Below are 21483 nucleotides of genomic sequence, written 5' to 3' on the forward strand. Positions count from 1 at the left end.
TTTTGGCCTCAGTGTTTATTACAGAAACTGTTAAACTGTTTAAAAAAGAACGGCAGTGGGCATTAAGACAAAATACACACGAAATAAGATACAAATACTGGCAACACTGGCTGTGCTTTCATAGGAACACTGGAAATAAAGCCATGTCCTTCTATACCTCAATAAGACACACAAACAGAAACACCCGCTTGGTTCAAATTTTAGGTTTCCGTCACTTGACAATTATTTCCTATGCACTTTTTCCGCACGAGGCACTGCACTCTGGTAGGTACTGGGGATACAGTGCCAAGTGTATATTCCTGGGCTCACAGAGCTTCTGGTGCCCGGGCAGGGGCAGACAGACACCAGATGAAAAGAACACAAACGTGTCAGGTAGTACAAGGGTTACAGGGATGGGGAGGAGGTAGGAAAAGTTTCTGTACACTTCCAAATTCTTAGGAGCAATCTGAGGCTGCTTTGAAGGTAGGTTTGGGGAAAAGATGTTATACAAACTCTATACATATACTTAAAAAAATTTATTTGACAGTGCTGGGTCTTAGATGTGGCATGTAGGATCTAGTTTCCCTGACCAGGGATCAAACCTGGGGCCCTTGCATTGGGAGCTCAGAGTCCTACCCACTGGACCACCAAGAAGTCCTTAAATTTATATTTTTGAAATAACTTTATATGTTGCAAATTTCTGGTCAAGATTTTGAAGTTCATAGTTCTAGAGCAGCATTTACCCTTTTCTAACTAGAACCTATGCTAAGTCTTTATGGATGTACTAGTGGCATAGTAGGCAGTATCATGCATGTGTACATGTATGTTTACAGATCCATGTCACTATGTATGTATTAATCTATATTACATATGAATACATGATTTCTGGCTGTAATGACACAAATCTTCTACATAAATGCTTAGATTATATCCAGCCTCTCCAAGAGCTATCAGTATCACAGATCTGAGGAAATTTATTGCTGGTCTCAAGTATATAGTATTTGCGAGCAAACTATTCTTTCAGAAAAAAATACCATCTTACAAGCAAGCACATCCTGATTAAGCTACATGTGGACCACAATGAAGAATGGGATGGAACTGCATTTTCAGGTCTGCAAGATGCAGCAAAACGGAGGGGTTTTTGTTCGAGGCCGCTCAGATGCTTGTTCATTGAAAACCACAGGGCATCTTAAATCCCAAAGACACACATACTCCCACATCCAGGGACCTAGCGAATTCAGCAGCGTCTCTGCCTTATAATGCCCTAGTTTTCCCTCTGCCACGTCCCACAAAGGCGCTGTTCCCAGTCCGAAGCAGCATTTTTCCTGTGGAAAATCCCAGGCCTGAGTGCGGGGCAGGCCGGCAGCCCTGACCCAGCGCGGAAGCCATTGGGGGCGGGGTCCTCTCGACAGTGACAAGTTCCCACGGATGGACGGGGCCTTTCCCAGCGAAGGGCCAACCCTGATCTGCTGTAAACCAACTGCCTCTGGCCAGAGGATCCGAGGTGCGTTTGGGTCCCTGGAAGGATTCTGCAGCAGAGAACGGCCCTGGTGGGGGTCCCCTGACCCATGTGCTTCCCGAGGGGCTGGAGGGAGGCCCAGGTGAGCACAGGGTGCTCTGGAGAGGACAGGCGGGCGTCACGGGCCTTCCCAGCGCGGCTGCTTTCAACCTCTTCTTCCTCCCAGAAGACCCCGCGGACTACTCTAAACGAGCCCAGCCGGACTTGATGCGCTGGATGGTGCCATCTCTCGTCCCTCTCAGTTCCGCTGCAGTGACTGAAGCTGAGAACTTGGCGTCAGAGGTAGCCAGAACTCCTACGCTTCCTTTCTCTGCAGGAGCTCCACGAATAAGCCCAAATAGCAAAATCATTTAAACATAAGCTATAGATGCCTTTAAGAGGTAGTACATAATTTTAAAAAATTAGGTTTCCTTCCTAGTTCATTTCCTCCCACACTTTGATGATAAATAACTTGCATTTCCTTGAGTGCATGCAGGCTAGCGGAAGCGATACCTGAATACTGCCCCACAGCGGACAGAGGCTGGCCTGCTGTTAAGAAATGACACAGGTGAGCCATGAAAGCAAACGCCGCCCCTCAGGATGTTAGCAATCAAAAGTTGACGATACACATTCTTCTTATTCTTCACTAAAGCCACCTGCTTCTTTCCCACTGACACTCTCTACTCTGTTTGTCAGTAGCATTTTCTGATCCCAAGACTTTATATACACTGTCACTAATGTCACACACTCCCATACCTTGAGATGACAGTAACTTCTCTACTCAGACTGTTTCCCATTTCTCTGTAATTTTAGGGGTTATGCCTTCTAATCAGAAGCTGCTGTCCTAATGTTCTGAAACAGGAAGGCTTAACATACCTATAGTAAAAGATGGCATGGTTTCAATCCTAAACTGTGGAAGGGCTGGGTGACTGTGACGTAGAGGCCAACGTAATTGGTATGCACGCATGCACGCTCAGTTGCTTCAGTCCTGTCCGACTCTCTGCGACCTTGTGGACTGCAGCCCACCAGGCTCCTCCATCTATGGGATTTTCCAGGCATGAATACTGGAGTGGGTTGCCATGCCTTCCTCTAAAGGATCTTCCCAACCCAAGGACGGAACCCACATCTCTTCCAACTGGTATAAATGTGATTGATATAAACAGAATTCCCCTGAAAATCTATAAGGACCATGTTTCTGGCATCTGTAGCTGTTTTCCAGAGTAAGCTACTTTTTCAGAAAATCAAGTGATGGTGGTATTCAGGTTCTTCTTTGAACAAGACCAAATGTTCTAAATACCTCCTGAAAAATAGTGAAGTGTAATGCTGCGAGGGAGAAGGAACGATGATGCACAGTGACCACACCAGCTGACGGGAACACAAGCACCCCCAAACCCCTGACAGGACAGTGGTGCTTAAGCTAACGCAAGGGAGCCAGAGGGCATCTTCTGGATTTAACGCCTCTCATCCAAGGCAGGTCCAATGACAGGTCTTTCAAGACGTGACATATGGCAAAGAATGCAGAAAACTTCTCAAAACTCATTTTAAATAGTGAAGGGCTTGCCTGTATTTTTAGGACCTGCGATCTGAAGACGGTTTTTCTTCCCCTACATGGGCAAACTTCTTTTGACAGTTACTGAGAAGAGGAAAAAGCCCAGGCTCCCACTCTGACTCTTGTAAGACTTCCTAATGTTTTAGGGTTTGTTCCTGGTCACACACTGTCCTGTTGCAGAAACTCTTCACTTATTTTACTTCCACTGTTTTCATCTTCATTCGAATAGTTTCCTGAATCTTGACTAGTTTGGGAATTGTACTTTTTGTGAACTTCATCAATTTCATTAGTCTCTTCTATTTCAGTAATAATGCTTGCATTTTCAATTATAAAACATCTTTCCGTTTGTTCCTCAGAAGTGGAAAGGAGTAGATTCTTTAATGGCTGATCAGAGAAATACTAATTCAAAAGGGAAAGAACAGAAACAGATTATTTAAAAGAACAAAAAGTAGTTTTCAAGTTCTAATAAGCTTCAGTTTCTTAAATCCTTTATCTAGAAATCCTTTATCTATCTTTAGACATGCAGATTAAAAAGTGAGCTAAGAGCATATCCACTGCACTATCATGTTTAGAATAAAAGCACCACCAGTGAGGTCACATGCATCTCAGTACTGTTTTGGGAATTATCCAAAGAGTTTCTAAGAAAGGCTACTGTGCTGTGAGGGGTAGGAGGTGGAAGAGCGTGGTGGGTAAGGAAGGAATGGGAGGGCACTGGGATTGGGGACATTTTATTGTGAAATAATAAAAATGTTGGTACCCAATCCGAAAACATCCAGAAGAAGCACAAGGGAGAAGTTAATTTTTCCCCAGTTGGGCTAGGAGTAATGAGCTGCTGTAACCTGCTAATCTTACAGTTCTTTAAAGAACAGCTCTGAATAGAAGAGCATATAGAAATGACACTAGAAAACTCAGGGATAAGAGGGTGAAACAGCGCGCGGGCACAGAGCACGGGCACAGTGGCGGGTCTTTCTGGTCTCCCCCCCTCGCCCCTCACAGATCCACGGGATGGCGCTGCTTTATAGCTACGGGCACTTGTGCAAGTGCTCACAATTGAGCTACGCAGGTTCACAGCCAGTCAGTGCAAACACACTACAGCCTCCAGCTCTAAAGCCTGTGAACCTGAAACAAGGCAGGCGTCCAGGTGAAGACGCCACCCCCAGGGGCAGTGTCCACGCTGACGGTCATCACTTCGTGCTTTCACTAACTATGCCAACAGCAAGGACGTGCCAACCAAAACACCGGGGTGCTGCGAGAGGAGATGCATGTTTCTCTATCTCGTTTTCTGTGACTTCATCCACAGAATAAAGTTTTTGCACTGACAACAATGTTTTAACCTTTTTGGGAATACAGGTGGTAAAACAAGCGCCACAGCAGCCAAACTGCTAGCAAATAAGGACACATCCTACTATTCCATGTTACAGTCCATTAAATGACTGCTTCTGAAGTCAGTTTTCTGAAACTCTGAAGGAAAAAACCCAGGTCAGTCTGTATTATTTTTTGAATATCAGGAATACATTTATATTCTGTTGAAATCAAATATATTTCCCTTTCATTTTTAGAAAAATCCAGCTAGCTGTTGACCAAGAAAAGTAACCTACCTCGTCAACAGAGGAAGGAGGTTTACTTGATGGAAAGAACACATAATTGACACATCTCAAGAAGAGTCTCACAACATAAATGACCACAGGAATAGAAAACAATGCAGTGCAAATTCCAGCTTTAAGCCAGGTTTTGGAAGTGTCTCCTAAAAAAGAAACAAACAGTGTTTAGCATCAATATAGGTTTTGACACCCAACTACATTAAGACTGCTGACAGTGTGTGTGAAAGAAATACAGCCATGTGGAAGGAAGTTTACATTCTGTTAAATAATACCATTAACATAAAAAATTCACAACTAAGGGATTTCCACATGATAATTATATCAAAGGTTATATAAAAAATAAAAGTCTCATTAAATTCTAAGAGTAATAAAAGAAATTAATTATGTGGGTATGCATGAAATATAAAGCATGCAAAAACCACTGAACTAAGTTGAGTATTAAAAATATTTTCTAAAACTCAGTGTGAAGTTTTGTGAAGGTCAGTGTGAAGCTCTGATTTTGACTCACATAGTTGAAGAAGATACTCTCTGTATTTTTGTGGCAAAACACAAATATTTTACAGTTTTCAATAAATTGGTTATTTTTAATTAAATCTGGTGACATTAAAAAAGAAAAAGTATAATAAAAGATCCTGACCTGGTTTTGTTTTCTCACACACAGTATCACTAAAATTGCTGCTTTTATTCCGCCTGTCATTTTCAATGAGTGCTCTGGCTTTGACACAATACACAGTCAGCGGTTTCAAGTCAAGAAAGGTAAATTCGGTTCTTTTCTCTAGAACTTTTCTCTATAAAAAAATAAGTAAATCATTGATAAAATTTAGAACCCCGAGAAATCATAGAGGGGATATTTGTTTTCCGAATTCTTTATATATTCATTCTAAGATTAGCCTCTCCCAAACACTTGGTTGGTATATTTTAAGAAATATAAATTTATTTTGGACAACAAAACTATTACCAAACTCAAAAGTGAAACATGCTGCTGCCAAAAGAATACCATATAGTCCTAAGACAACTCGAAGTTATTTTATCAGTACATACCGATTTGGCTGAATTACCATCGTGTTACCTCTGGTTAGTGGCAGAACAATTAAGCGCAGGGGGGTCTGGTCTCAAACTGCCTGTATCAAGGTGTTACTTAGAGCTATGTAGCCTTAGGCAAGTTATTTAATTTCCCTGGGCCCCATCCCCAGATCTGTAAAGTGAGGGAGATCACTACTCCTCTTTGTATGAGCCCGCTGTCGCTTGTCCTGTTACTGTGGTGTAACAAACATGCCAAGGGCAAAACCCCAGTGTGCGACGCGGTGTGACAGAACAGCCCCGGCTCAAAACGCATTTTTTTTTTTTCCCCAAAAGAATTAAGCCTTTTATTTTGTATTGGGGTACAGCCAGTTAACAGTGCTGTGAGAGTTTCAGGTGGACAGCAAAGGGGCTCAGCCACACATGCACATGTGTACAGAACGTATTTGTTTCTATTACTCGTGAGCGGATTGGCTGGGGGAGCTCCCTCTGAGGCAGTGGATCACATTCAGGTGTGCTCTACAGTCTCTCATCCGCCTTGGCCCACAGGCCATGTGGAGCTTGCCTTCCTCTTGGCAAATGGGAGAAGCGCAAGAGCCAAGTCAAAACACAAAGGTGCACTTAAGGCCTCAGTCATACCACATCCACTCGAGTTTCACTGCCTACAGCCTAGCATCAGCGAAGCAGTAATGGATACTCCATCCCAAGTATTTGCTGAAGAGTAATTTAATCGATCCAACTATCTGGCAGGGTTGCTTGGAAGACCGACTGAGACAATTCATATAAAATACTTATCCTGGTACCAGATACATAATGAGTATCCAATAAATATGAGCTGTTATTATGACTGTAATTATTGATGTCTTACCCAGCATAAGACAGGATGGCAAACAAAGGTTATTGAATCTCTGTCAAGCAATGTGGTAGGTATTTCCATAAATACTACCTCATTTTAAACCTTATAAACATCTGTTCAAAAAAAATTAAGTTGCTATGACCCCCGCCACTTTAGAGAAGAGAAAACGAAGTTGCAGTGGTTAAGCACCTTGCCTAAGGTTACACCATTTGGTAGTCTGAGACACAAATTTAGGTTTTCCAGATCTAGGGAGGACTTAGTGAAAGTGAAGTTTCTCAGTTGTGTCTGACTCTTTGCAGCCCAATGGACTGTAGCCTACCAGGCTCATCTGTCCATGGGATTTTCCAGGCAAGGGTACTGGAGTGGGTTGCCATTTCCTTCTCCAAGGGATCTTCCCAGCCCAGGGATCGAACCCGGGTCTCCCGCATTGCAGGCAGATGCTTTACTGTCTAAGCCACCAGGGAGGACTTAGAACTAACCATAACACTCAACAGGGCTAAACTGTGCTAAGGTTACAGAGTCTTCAGATAGTTAAAACCAAAGTATCCAAATCACTGGACTTTTTTGTAGATTTTCGACAGAAAATGAAGTTACAAAATTCACCAACTTAACTGTACCAGATTTTTAAAGGCTGATTCCTTGACGGTAATTCCACAGGGAAAAGTGATCTAGGTATAATATGGATTATCTGATGTGCATTAGCCTGTCAGTGGTTTCTGAATTTTAGGGTCACAAATCATGATAACAGCTAAGAGTCTTTGTCCCCTAAAAACCAGTTTTTTCCTCGTGGAGGTGCCCCGATGTCTGGCACTACATGGAGGTAGTCTGGGTTGTCATACCTGGGAGGGAGGGCTACCGGCACCTAGGGAGGAGTGGGGAGGGGCATTGCTCGCCATCCTATAATGCACAAGGCAGCTCCTGCAACTAATTGTCCAACCCAAATGTCAGCAGTGCTGAGAAACCCTGGTTCATGAATGAACCCTGAGGATCACGATAAAAATTCCTGAGTTCCACCCTCAGAGATTCTGACCGAGCACAAATGAACTCAGGGTCTGAATTTCAGAAAGTAACTGGGGGCGCTTTTCTGGTGGTCCAGTGGTTAGGACCTCACGCTTCTACTTCAGGGCAGACGAGTTCCCCTCCCTGATCAGGGAACTAAGGTTCCGCATGCCACTTGGTGAGGCCAAAACCCCCCCAAACCAACAACTAACTGGGGCTCAGGTGCAGCTGACCGTAACTCTTACCGCGTAAAACATGAAATGCCAATTTCTTCCTGTCGAAAATATCTGAGTTAATCATATAGCCTAAAAGTTTAAAAATTTCCCTGCAATTTTAACTTCAAGCTTTGCTTACTCAAATCATAGTCATAACTCTGAGTTATAAACCTGTACTACACAGTCTATTTACCTCAGCATTTGAAGTGTTTTCCCAAAAAATTACTTCATAAATTAGTGGGTAGAGCTGATTCACAGATGTGTTTTCAGACTCTTCCGACGCACCGACACTGACATGCAGTGAATCATCAGTAATGGATTTCAAGCTGATGACTGGAGGAAATATGACAGCTAGGAAAAAAAATGTGTAAAGACACAAAGTTCAAATTAGACTACAAAACAATCGTTAAGAGTTCATACTTGGAGAATCACAAAATAAAATAAAAACTATTGGCTTACTTTTCATTTCAATATAAAATTTCTTCTCTTCAGACCAAAAAGATGTACCATTTCCATTAGATGCTTGTACACGGACATAGTAAATTCCACTTGGGAAAGCATTTCGAGGAAAGACACAGCGGGTAGTTGTGACATTTTCACAGTTCAGTATTTGTTTCCATTTGTCTGAATGTTTCCCAGGAATCTTTTTAAAAAAGGCACTTTAAGACAAAAAGATGTTTTTCATTCCAAACACATTAGTTCAGTAAACATGTACTGAGTACCTGTAATAGGCCAGACACTCTGTTAGGGGTCAAAGTTACAGAGATAAATTGTCCTCACCCTTGGGAAACTCAGCAAAGTGGAAAAGATACGTGCACAAAAGAAAAGCAAAGACCTTGCTCAAGCATGTGATAAGGAAGTAGTGTGAAGGGTTGGCTCATGCTGGTGCACAAAAACAACTGCTAAATTTTCAGGAATGCTACCAGCTAGCTGTTAAATGCAGCCACTGTTAAAAATTACATAAACTTACAAATAAATATGTTGTATGAAAAACTAAAGTAATAAAAATGCAAAACTCATCTTGTCCTAATTGTTTTCCCTACATTTTATCTATGCTCAATGCTATTTACATCTATCATGTCTGAACAGTGGAATATGGTGGAGGGTTTACTGTGCCTCTTTCCAACTCCATGTCCAGTGGACAGACACGCTGCTGGGAGCCTGAAAGTGGCCACGGCAGGATTAGCTGTGTTATAAAACCCACAAACACTAAAGTAAAGCTTTTCCTTCTGGAAGGCCAGCTGCTAGACGTGTACCCGTGGGTGAGTGCTGAGACACACACCAGGGTTCTGAGAGTGAGTCTGAACAGTCAGAGCAGGCCTGGAGAAGTTAACAGACTGCTCAGAGACCAACAGCTCCAAGCATCTCAGTTCAAGCCCAGAACCACGGCAGCCTCCGAGCTGGCTCCCTCGTCTTCAGTCCCCTGCACCACACACCATGTGGCCATCGTCACGCTCCTCGAACACAGACCTCATGTTACCCATCGCTCAACACCAGAGTCCCAGTGGCACTCAAATGCCTGTAGCAGAGTCTAAGGCGAAGCCTGACTTTACTCCATCCTGTTAACTCCACGCTTCCTCTCGCTGCTCTCCCAGGCCCAGTGTTCTGCTACTCTCGAAGCAGGTCTTCCCCTCTCGTAGGCAAAATTCCAAATCGGCCCCCAAGATTCCTACCCTCTGGTGCACGAGCCTGACGTCATCCCCTCCTCGTGAGTGTGGGCAGGCAGAACCCATGAACTCTTGATTAGGTTACATTAGTTGGCAAAGGTGAAGGGCTTTTACAAATGAAATCAAGGTCCCAAGCCAGTGGACTTTGAGTTAATCACATGAGAGCCTATCCTGGTGGGGCCTAACCTGATCAGATGAGCCTTTGAAGGAGGGTCTAGGGGGCAGATATTGTCTCTGTTGACGGCCTCTGAGGCAGCAGGCCACCATGCGTTCTATAGCTGTCAGAAATGGAATCTACCAACCACCACATGAGCTTAGGAGACACCATGAGACAGCCTGGATGAGACAGCAGTCCCGGCGGACACCCTGATCACAGCCTTGTGAGACCCTGAGCAGAGGACCCTGCTAAGCCACACCTGAATTCCTGACCCAAAGTCACCGAGAGATAAGCTGTGTCTTTTAAGCTGCTGAGTTTGTGCTAGTTTACTACAGAGCAAAAGGAAATGGATACCTCCTCGTTACCCTGATCTGATTTGGTCTCTTCATATCCGAGCTTTCCCGTGTAGTGTAGCCCCAGCCTGGAACGCCCTCTCTCATCATTGAAAAACACATGACTCAACAACAATCAAGGCCTCCTTCACAAAACCTCTCCTTCCAAGTGGCTTCTGCAGACTCTCTGGTCCTGCACATACCTCTACATTTCTGACCTCTTGCAACTTTGTTATTTGTACTCCACACATGAATGCATTTATTATCCAGACCATTGTTGCAGGGTGGAGAGCAATCAATTGCAGCAGTATCGACTTCCCTTCTCCCTCACTTTTTCTCTGTCTTTTTAGTCTCTTTCTTCTCACTCTTTCTTCCCTACCTGACCTACACTCGCCTCTGGTCCCGAGATTCCTCTGCCCTCGGTACCTCTTTCTTTGTGGTCCCCCTTTCCTGCCAGAGTTCACGTCACCTTCCACTTGATTATCCTCTTCTCTTCTCCCTCTCCTTTTACCCTCTCCAGTTTTCCAATCAACATGAACTATATATACCCAGTCCTCTTTCACTCATGTCGTGCTGAGCTTTACTCCTGTTTGGCTGGTCTCTACTCAAGCACACAGAGCACAGTTCTCTCCGACTTCCTTAGTTTCCCACTAATCACTAAGGAATCTGCCAAAGTCACTACAACAATCAAGACAGTAGGAGACTGATCTGAACTGAACTAGACTGAGTGACTGGACTGAGATCATTTCAAAGACTCATGGAAGGAGTGGGTTTTGAAGAAAGTATCTCGGTCATGTGTCAAGTATTCCAGACCGAGGAAATAACACATGTAATTAGAATCATACCTTAAAAAAAAGAGCCAGTAAGTCCCTGTGGCTCAGACGGTAAAGAAGCTGCCTGCAATGCAGGAGACGTGGGCTCATTTCCTGGGTCAGGATGATCCCCTGGAGAAGGGAATGGCCACACACTCCAGTATCCTTGTCTGGAGTGTTCCATGGACAGAGAAGGCTGGTGGGCTACAGTCCACGGGGTCACAAAGAATTGGGCATGACTGAACGACTAACATCTACTAAGGACACTAGATATTATAATGCACCCATTTCACAAGTAAAGAAACTGAGGCCCAAAGAAGTGATTGGGTCTCAGCGATACTCCAGATGGTTACTGGCAGAGCTGGGACTAGAATTAAACAGCCCAGTTCAAATGCATCATAACCACCTTTCCATCAGGCCGAATGCTGAAGCAGAGTGAAAAGAAACCTCACACACTGGGCAAAAATAAGCTGCAAAAGGACGTTTATGGAACAGAACTTACCGGAGCCACTGAGCTCGAAAAGTTGTGTTTTCATACGGGTAATCCCACTTAAGAACACAGACCTGGTTGTCAGCATTTATTTGTATATTTTCTGGTGAAGGCACATTATGTCTCTCTAGACAACAAGGAATAGACAAGAAAGCACACATATTTACTCTAGCGAGATAACAGATGGCAAGAATTCTTAATAGCATGGGCAAGAAGAGAAAAGGCTTGTATCTTATCATTATGAGGTAATAGCTAAATAAATTATGGTGTGTATTCACACAAGGTAATACTACACAGCCATTTAAAAGAATGTGATAGATCTATATGTGCTGACATAAAAAGAGAGCCTCAATATATTAGGTTAGGCAAGCAAGTTTAAAATATATCCGACAGGACTTTATTTTTTAAACTTTTTATTTTGTTTGGGGTATAGCAGATTAATAATGCTATGACAGTTTCGGTGAACAGTGAAGGGACTTGGAGATACATGCACATTATCTACTCTCCCCCAAACTCCCCTACCATCAATGCTGCCACGTGACCCTGAGCAGAGCTCCATGTGCGGCACAGCAGGCCCTTGCTGGTGACCCATTTTACATACAGCAGAGTGCACACAGAACCTTATTCCTTAATTCAAATGACAGAACACCCCAAAACTGGACGTCTGAGTATATGCTAGTACAAGCCCTGAAGAAACGCAGGAAAGGTTGTACATACACTGCTGGGGATGCTTGACTCTGGTGAACAGAATGGGGTCAGGAAGCAGGAGAGGAGATCTTTCCTTTAACTCTTGATTTTAAGAACAAAGCATATTAAATCTATAATTAAAGTAATAAATTCAAATTCCTACCCTTAAACCTTAATTGTTGGCAAGATGCCACAGATAAAATGTATCAGGATGCTTTCATAATTTAACATTTCACCTATAAACATATGCTTTTTGGAATACTAACTGCTTTTCTAATGACTATCTCCCCTTCTCATGGATTCTGAACAAGTAAAAACAGTTTCTGTAATTAGAAAATACTTGGACTTTGACACAGAATTTTCATTACTGTTACTTGAGACAAAAACCCCAAATAACACTGTTGCTTGTGTAAATGCTGTTAAAATATTTTTGAAAAAAAAAGTCTTTCTTTTTAATTGGAGGATAACAGCTTCACAATATCGCTTTGGATTCTGCCATACATCAACATGAGAATGTTTTTGTTTTGATGTCTACTAAACCAACACAAAAAATGCAGCAACTATGGGAAAAATGCCAAAATTAAAACACTGCCAATTACTTAATAGATTGGAAGGAGATCAAACCAGTCAATCCTAAAGGAAATCAGCCTTGAATATTCATTGGAAGGACTGTTGCTGAAGCTGAAGCTCCAACACTTTGGCCACCTGATGAAAAGAGCTGACTCACTGGAAAAGACCCTGATGTTGGGAAAAGATTGAAGGCAAAAGGTGACGAAGGCAGCAGAGGATGAGATGGTTAGTGTCATCAACTCAGTGGACATAAATTTGAGCAAACTAAGGGAGGTAGTGGAGCACAGAGGAGCTTGGTGGGCTATAGTCCATGTGGTTGCAAAGAGTCAGACACAACTTAGCAACTGAACAACAACAAACAACTTATATATATATAGTAACTGAATTGAAAGCAAAACTTCCTTCTTACCTGTGGTATTTATACAATACACTGGACTATAGTAACCAACTCTACTTTGTAAAGGCAGTTCTGCTTTAACTTTTAAACAATAAGTAATCTCTGGTGACAGTTTATAAATTTTATCTTCAGGATAAACAGTTTCAGTTCTTTCCTATAATTATAAAAAAAAGAAGTCTGTTCTTTAAAAAAAGTCAAATTTTACAATTAATTCAAGTCATTCTTCTCTCACATCAAAGATAAAAATAATGCTTACTTCTAGACTTGAAGAGTTTTTCCAGATAACGACGCTATACCTAAAGTTTAAACGATCCGTAGCCCACATGATACTATCTTCTGTTCCAGGGGGAGAGATGCTCAGTATTATTGCCTTATCTTCAGCTTCTAAATGCACATCTGGGGGACCAATCTGAGCTGTGAAAATCAAAACATTTACTATGTAAGTTCACTAATACAAGTCAAAACATTCATACAATAAATAATTCTAAGCAGTTAAATATGTGCCTGGCATCTAAAAAAGGAGACAATCCCTCATGCAGCTTACACTTTAGTGGGAAATGTGGCCAAAAATCCCAAATAAACAAATATATATAATGTTATAATGCCATGCATGCTGTAAGAAGAAATGAAGTAATATAAAGGGACAGAGAAGGGCAGCAACGACTGTTTTAGGTGAGCAAGCGAGGAGAAGGCTCCCCGAGATGCTCGAGCTGAGGCCTGAAGGAGATGGTCTGAAGGAGGTGAGGTCAAACATGGCAGGCTGAGAGGGCCCCAGGGCAGAGACCCTGAGATGGGAACATGCTCACCATTTTCAGGAGACACTAGGGGGCGCTTGAGTACCTGGGTAGTAGAGAATGAAATCGGAGAGGCAGCTAGACTCTGGGTAACAGGCAGAACTTGTAGTCTGGATCTGTAAGGTCGCCAAGACCTGATTTACATTTGGGAAAGACCACCCCAGGTAGCATGTCAGGAAGCGGGAAAGCTCCTGGGCAGATGAGAGCGGCCGGGGACGGCTGATAGCCGGGCTGGAAGTAAGAAGCGATCTGATCGCTTGGAATCTGTTGATGGACTGGATGGAGGATGAAAGAGAGGTATCAAAGGTGATGCCAGGGCTCCTGGCCTGAGCAAATATTAGGTGACATCATTAACAGAGATGGCAAAAACTGCAAGATCAGGTCTGGAGAAGGGAAAGCTAGAACTCTGGCCATTTTAAATTTGAGACGAGGGACTTCCCTGGGGGGGAATCCACCTTCCAAAGCAGGGGACATAGCTTTGATCCCTGGTCCGGGAAGATTCTAGACGCCTTGGAGTAACTAAGCATGTGTGCCGCAACTACTGAAGCCTGAGCATCTAGACCCTGTGCTCTGCAACAGGAGAAGCCACCGCAGTGAGAAGCCCAAGCATCGAAACTGAAGAGTAGCCCCCACCTGCCCATGAGAAGCAGTGAAGATCCAGCATGGCCAACTATAAGTAAACAAAAACTTTAAGAGTTTTCTGAGAGGACTTTTAGCCCTGTAAGTGAGATGCTGACTAGAGAGTGGGTGATGCGGCCCTCTAGGGTCAGGGGAGGGGTGTAAACTGAGGGGCTGAGCATGGAGGGCACTGAGAGCCGTGCGACTCCGGGTGGAGGCGGCGCTGAGAGAAGAGGTTCAGTGGCGGAGCCCTGCAGGCTGGGGCCCGCTGCCGCCCAACATTTTAAGACCTGGGGGACAAGAAACTGGCAAAGGAGCAAGCAGGGAGCAGGAGGAGAGCCTGGAAAGCGCAGGGCCCATGAGAACCGAGAGGGAAGGGCTTCGCGCGGAAGGGAGTGAATCCACTTGGCACTGCCGAGGTCACGGTGACCTCGGCAAGAGTGGTCTTGGTGTCGTGATGGGGAACAAAGCTCCAACGGGGAGGGCTGGGGCGGGAGTGGGAGGGAAAGTGCACAGAGAGGGGGTACAGATCATCCTTGTGTGAGTTATGGAATAGGTGGTGGTTCTTGAACTTTCTGGTCTTGGGATCCCTTACACTCTTAAGAGAAACTGAGGGTCCTAAAGAGCTCTTGTTTACACGGGCTGTGTCTTTGAATGTTCAGCATACCAGACGTCAAAATGGATAAAAATGTAAAACATCTATCAATTCATTAAAAAACAGTAATGATGAAACCTATTGCATGATAATAAATGACTGCATTTTTCGAAACAAACAAGCCAAAAAACTTAGTGAGAAGAGTGGTGTTCATCTCACATTTTGTTCAAATCTCTTTAATGTTTGGCCTAATAAAGAAGACAGCTGTGTCTCACACCTACTTTTGCCATCACCAGTTAGTCGCCATCTCATATCAAACAGCCTCTAGAAAATTCCAGGGTACACCCACGACAGAATGAAGATGAAAAAGGCAAGTAAGTTTTATTAAGTAAGTTTCCATTAGGAAAATGGTTTTGACTTGATAGATCTCTTGGAGACCACGCTCTGAGAACCACCACTAGAAGGAAAGCAGGAAAATGAAGTCACAGCAGAAGGAGATACCAGTTTAAGGGAATCTTTGTTCTTTTTTTTTAAAGATGGGAGATTTTATATTATGCAAATGAATGGGCTTGGGAAGTGAGCTGTGCTGGTAATATTTAATAAAGAATTCAATATAATTCAGCTGGCAACTTTTTCTTACCTTCTAGAAATGGTACAAATGGTTCAACCTCATACCACATAGTCGTGTTGTTTCCTCCTTCTGCTCTTATGCGCAATTCAATTTTTTCAAAAACATTTTTAAGCTCAACCGAAGAAAAGCTGCAATTGGTACTGGTAGTATTTTGACACCCAGGCAATTTTTTCCAGTTATCTGTCCCTAGTCTTCAAAATAAAAAAGCAAATGAATGAATGAACATTATAAATACAAGAGTGACAAACATGTTTTGTTTTGACATTAACGTTATAAAGCTAGTGTGTGTGTTAGCCTCTCAGTCGTGTCTGACTCTTTCAATCCCATGAACTGTAGCCCACCAGGCTCCTCTGTCTGTGGGATTCTCCAGGCAAGAATAAGGGAGTGGGTTGCCATTTCCTCCTCCAGATCTTCCTGACTCAGGGATGGAACCTGTGTCTACTGTGTCTCCTGCATTGGCAGGTGGATTCTTTATCACTGGAGCCACTAGGGAAGGCTCTAAGCTGGGGGAAGTAGTTATTTCTTCTACTTGAGTTAATGTTTTCACAGTATTTTTGTGGGTAACATTCTACTACTCTTTTTCATTGCATATACAACCAAGTTATTATTTATACAGTGGAGTCATTCTAACATACAGTTAACTTCATAAAGTTCTGTAATTCTGCGGGTGGTTGCATTAGGATTTCAAAGAAACAGAGAAAGAACCCTTAAGATGAAAGAGGACTTAGTGTTGGCTCTGTTAAAAACAGTTGCGTCACTTTTGGCCAACTGCTTTCTATTCTGGATCCTCTCTTCCTTACTGAAAAATTGGAAACTGGATTTGATTCCCTTCTGATCTTCTCCTAGGAAGAGATTTACTAGCCCTAAGCAAGACCTCAGAATCAGTATGGTTTGAGAATTTCCTCTGCTCTCTTCAAAACCAAACCATCCCTCTGCATACTGAACTCTGTAATTCCTTCTATTACACCACCAGAAACAAAGAACTTACCATGTTAACATAAGCTAACAAACTTCTCAACGTGTACTCAGTCCATCATGAAGCAAGCTTAAGTGACTGATACTGGACTTTTTTTTAAAGCACCTGAAGAAATCAAGTTGACACAGGGTGCCTAAAACAAAAAGGCCATGCTGCCACAAAGAGGAGAGGAGGCTGAAGTGAAGGTGAGCAACAGAAAACAAATACTAGATTCCAAAATTTTTGCTTATGGAAAGCCCTGTCTCATACCTGTCTGCCTCATATGAGCCCTGTCTGCCTCATACCAAACAGGGAAACTAACCTCTGAGAAGACATTTTTGTTAAGCCTAATTCATAATTCTGGCATTAACTCATTTTTATATATTATAGACCTCATTTTAAAGATGCTAAAGTGTCTTTAATAAAAAACTAAAGGATGGACTTCCCCGGTGGTCCAGTGGTTAGGACTCTGCCTGCCAGTGGAGGGTACATGGGTTCTATCCCTAGTCTGGGAAGTTTCCAAGGCAACTGGGACCTATGCACCACAACTACTGAAGACCTCACACCTAGAGCCTGTGCTCTGCAAAAAGATAGCCCCAACTAGCCAAAACTAAAGAAAACCCATGTGCAGCGACAAAGACCCAGTGCAGCCAAAAATTAATAAAAATTGTTTAAAAAGCTAAGTATATTCTTTACTAAAAGCTAATAGAAACTAGGAGTGATTTTTTTTGTGCTGACTCCAACTCAATTATACCTTATTTTTCAAAAAAAAGAAACATTTTTAAGAAGTTGCCAATAATAAACACTACCATATGGGCACACTTCATTCCTGGTGAGTCTGCCCTTCTAACTTTACCTACTTGAACTCTGAGATTAGACTTGGCATTAATAACACCTTAATTAAGTTTTTAATGCTCACAACCTTTTATTAAATTATCAAAAATAACTCACAAATAACAGCACAACAGCGGAGTACACAAAAATGCTATGGCACTGCTACAATTCTGTTTAGAAAAATAACTCATCTGGATAGAAATCCTTCATGAAGCTTTTGGAAATCATGACTGGCAGCCTGATTGCCAGTTGTTTGCATATGCGGCACACATGATACTCCCTCACTCAGGACATCCTTTGCCTAGAAACGTCAGTCTCCTGAGACTGTATACGCAACATGTGGACAAGTCTGGATTTAGACAGAAAAATCACAGTGGTAAGAAGTGCTCCCAAACAGAATGACCTGCGTCAAGAAGTTGTGACTTCCCTTTCACAAGCAGTAATAACACCTTAATTTACATGCAAATCTTCCTAAGAAACTTCTCTACATCAGAATCTATTTTTATTTTTTTAAAATTAACTTATTTTACTTTACAACATTGTATTGGTTTTGCCATACAGAATCTATTTTAAAAATTTAGATTTTAAACATCTAAACCAAAATTCAGTACCCCCCATGTCATTTATTAGAAAATACAGTTCTAGAGAAATCAGGAGATATAAGGACGTCTGGGAAGTGGGAATGGTGCGCAGACTTCTTTCAATCATGGGGACAGACAGTCGAAATAAAATGAGCTCCAGGCAAAAAGCCAGTAATGCATCTCTTCTCCTGTTACCTGGAGAGCTCTTATTATGAGCAGAAAACCTTATAAAAAGTTTGTACCTAAGCCTTGATATGGTTTCAACCCACCCTCACTCCACGTCTGTCCTTCCTGCTCGGGGAGACACAGCTACTCGCTCTATTATAATTGCTTCTGCATGTAAGGGAGCTATTGCAGCTTCTTTTACATTTTCTTTTAAAAAACTTTATCATATATAGTACTTAGATCAGAGTAGAAACATAATTTGAAAAATAAATATGCAACCAATAGAAAATTCTTTTCATGAAACCAGTGTCATAATAAAACTTCATGCCATCTATGTCTCTCCTACTCACTAATGTAATCCCAAGTACTGAGGAAAGTGTTCGGCATAAAAGGCAATCGGTATTTGTTGAATGAACACGCCACGCTACCTAACATCATCATACATTTTACAATTAAAAAAGCTTTTTAAAAGCTTTGGCTGTGCCAGCTCTTCGCTGCTGCCTGCAGGCTTGCTCTGGTTGTGGAGAACGGGGCTGCCCTCCAGTGGCGGTGCATGGTCTCCCGTGCCGTGGCTTCTCTTGCTGTGAGCACAGGCTGTGGCCTGTGGGCTTTCGTAGTTGTGGCTCTGGGGCTCTAGAGTGTGGGCTCAGTAGTTGTGGCGCACGGGCCCAGCTGCCTCACAGCACGTGGAATCTTCCCAGACCAGGGGTCAAACCAGTGTCCCCTGCACTGCCCGTGGATTCTTAACCACTGGACCACCAGGGAAGCCCCGTCATAATACATTTTAGATGTCAGTCACAAACACTGAGGGCTTCCAGGTGGCTCAGCGATAAAGAATCTGCCCCCCACAATGCGGGAGACGTGGATTTGAGCCTTGGGTTGGAAGATCCCCTGGAGTAGGGCATGGCAACCCACTCCAGTATTCTTGCCTGGAGAATCCCATGGACAGAGGAGCCTGGCAGGCTAGGGTCCTGGCGGTTGCAAAGTCAGACATGACGGAGCAACTAAATAACAATGCAAACACGGATGTCTTAGGTGGTGTGTATTCTATAGGCACTGGCATCCCAGTAGCTTATTCATGGGTCTGTGCATCATTTATCACCAGTGATGTGTCTTATGTCCTGAGAAATACTGTGCTGAAAAGTGTGTCTGCTGCTGATATTAACCTCACTTTTCTTGATCACATACTCTGTACCACTGTTCTGTGTACTTTATACACAATTAACAACACTTGCAACAGGCTTCTGTGTTAGATGCTTCATCATTGGGGTGTCCCAGACCAGTCTGCCTGGCACTGTCCTGCTTTAAATTTGTTGTTGCAGCTTATCTAAAATCAAGTGCTTCTGTTCACTCTCAGAAGTATCTTGGTTTGAAAGATAAATTACATGTGGTCATATGAGTTTTTTATCTTTACTTCACAGATAAGGAAACTGATAGAGTAAGTAGCAGAGGATGGACTAAAACCCAAGCAGAACCGACTCATTGGAAAAGACCCTGATGCCGGGAAAGACTGAGGGCAGGAGGAGAAGTGGGTGACAGAGGATGAGATGGTTGGATGGCATCACAGACTCAATAGACATGAATTTGAGCAAACTCAGGGAGATAGTGAAGGACAGGGAAAGCTTGGTGTGCTGCAGTTCATGGGATTGCAAAAAACTGGACTTGACTGAGCAACTCAACAAGCCTGGCTCAAGCTCATACTACACTATACCATACTAACTGCTGAACTGGCTCTCCAAACTTGTAACCTGGCATATTCTTACAAGGCAAGTGCTTATAGAGCTAGCAGAACAGAAAAGAGAAAGAACAGAATAAGAACACTGAGATAGTGCACTGGACCAAAGTCAAAACGAAGAGTAGGAGATTATCATGAATTAGAGAAGTTAATAAAAGCAACAGAATGTGTGAGGGAACAAGAACACGAGATCACTGTTTATGGCTCTGCTCTTTTAATACAAGGGTCATTTTAAATAAAGGAATATGAAATAATCTCCATTATGCCTAAAAAATACTTTAATAAGAACTAAGACAAAGAACAAAATTGGTAACAAAACTCAAAGTTCAATTTAAAGAAAATTTCTAGAGATAAAAAATTTTACATGATCAGTTCTGAGGAAAACAATATATAGTGTGTGTATACATATATACCCTTGAACAACATGGGCCTGAACTATGCGAGCCCACTTACACGCAGATTTCTTTCAGTAAATACACACTTTACAGTATTCTAAGATCTAGGGGTGGGTGAATCCATGGATGCAGATATGAAGAGTCTACTGTGAAGTTATACTCAGGGGCAGTGAGTAGGAGCAGCAGGTTAGTCACCCCTGTTCCCGCCATTGTTCAAGGGTCAGCTGCACACACACACACACACACACACACACACACACACTAACAGCTTATTCACAATCAACTAGAGAACAACTGGGGCTTCCCAGGTAGCTCAGTGGTAAAGAATCTGTCTGCCCATGCAGGAGACAGGAGATGCAGGCTCAATTCCTGGGTCAAGAAGATCATCTGGAGAAGGAAATGGCAACCCACTTCAGTCTTTTCGCCTACAAAAATCCTATGGAGAGAGGAGCCTGGCGGGTTACAGGCCGTGGAGTTGCAAAGAGTTGGACACTGAGCAACTGAGCGCACACACATGCAGAGAACAGCAGGGCTGCGGCTGAAGTGGCAGAACCCTGATTCTAGAGACCACACCCTGTTTCTTCTTGCCTGACTCCCTGCCTGCTCTTGGGACAGGGGTCACAGTGAGCAGACAGGCCTTTAGGACCTTCCTCTTTCCTTCAGCAACCCTTTCTTCTGCCAACTCCGTCTGCCTATCCTCCTGGCAAACGTTAGGTGGAAAGTTAACCCCAGGGAGGAGGCAGAAACTCCAGAAACACTGTGAAGTGCAGGACGCAGTACACTGATACTCAGCCAGGGTATCTAGAACTAAGACTTTGTGCATGATGGAGAAAAGAGGAAAACCTGACCACAGAAGACCTCGAGGCTGATTCCAAGACAGTGGCTAGGCTTTTAGGGACAGTCTCCCATATTCTCAGGGTATGCTCTAGGTCAGACCCTAATTTCTGTTTAAAGAAGCTGGAGCATCCAGAACAGAGAAGTTATGGTTGTGGGCTACAGAAGTCTGCTAGCACAGTACCCGAAATCTCTTGCTTCAAAACCTGAAGATGAAGTCTGAACTCTTAGACTAAGTCTCTAATTGTAAAAAAGAAGTTATACTTATTATGCGAAACTGCCATATATTTTCTTTAAAAAAGAGGGAAAACCAAATGTTTCCCAAATTTGAAAATTTATGGTGTAAAAATGATAAAAATTATTCAGCAGATCCCCGAGTATAGAGTAACGTACATCTGATAATCCGCTGAAAAAGTCACATTCCTGACAGACTCACTGCTGCTGTTCCACTTCAGGAAAAAATTGTCATCAATGATGTGGATCTCGACATTTTCAGGCTTCAGATTTGCTTCCCCTG

The 21483-nt window shown here is 42.9% G+C and overlaps 1 protein-coding gene across 2 annotated transcripts in view; it reads right to left on the reverse strand.

Annotated features, from left to right (window-relative positions):
• The window catches only part of IFNAR1 (interferon alpha and beta receptor subunit 1), a 27461-nt gene continuing 5978 nt past the window's right edge, over nt 1–21483 (reverse strand). The window contains exons 2-11 of one of the 2 annotated variants that reach the window (XM_061134096.1): nt 21360–21480; nt 15477–15658; nt 13086–13243; nt 12842–12983; nt 11188–11302; nt 8177–8376; nt 7911–8068; nt 5265–5415; nt 4625–4770; nt 1–3425 (exon numbers count right to left, since the gene is read on the reverse strand). In XM_061134096.1, coding sequence (XP_060990079.1) covers nt 3186–3425; nt 4625–4770; nt 5265–5415; nt 7911–8068; nt 8177–8376; nt 11188–11302; nt 12842–12983; nt 13086–13243; nt 15477–15658; nt 21360–21480 — 1613 coding nt within the window. In that variant the 3' untranslated portion in view covers nt 1–3185. Of the gene's footprint in view, nt 3426–4624; nt 4771–5264; nt 5416–7910; nt 8069–8176; nt 8377–11187; nt 11303–12841; nt 12984–13085; nt 13244–15476; nt 15659–21359; nt 21481–21483 lie in introns of those variants that run through there. The other variant, XM_061134095.1, reaches the window with a different exon arrangement.

The sequence above is a fragment of the Dama dama genome, chromosome 31 (genome assembly GCF_033118175.1).
Source record: "Dama dama isolate Ldn47 chromosome 31, ASM3311817v1, whole genome shotgun sequence".
In the NCBI taxonomy this organism is placed as follows: domain Eukaryota; kingdom Metazoa; phylum Chordata; class Mammalia; order Artiodactyla; family Cervidae; genus Dama; species Dama dama.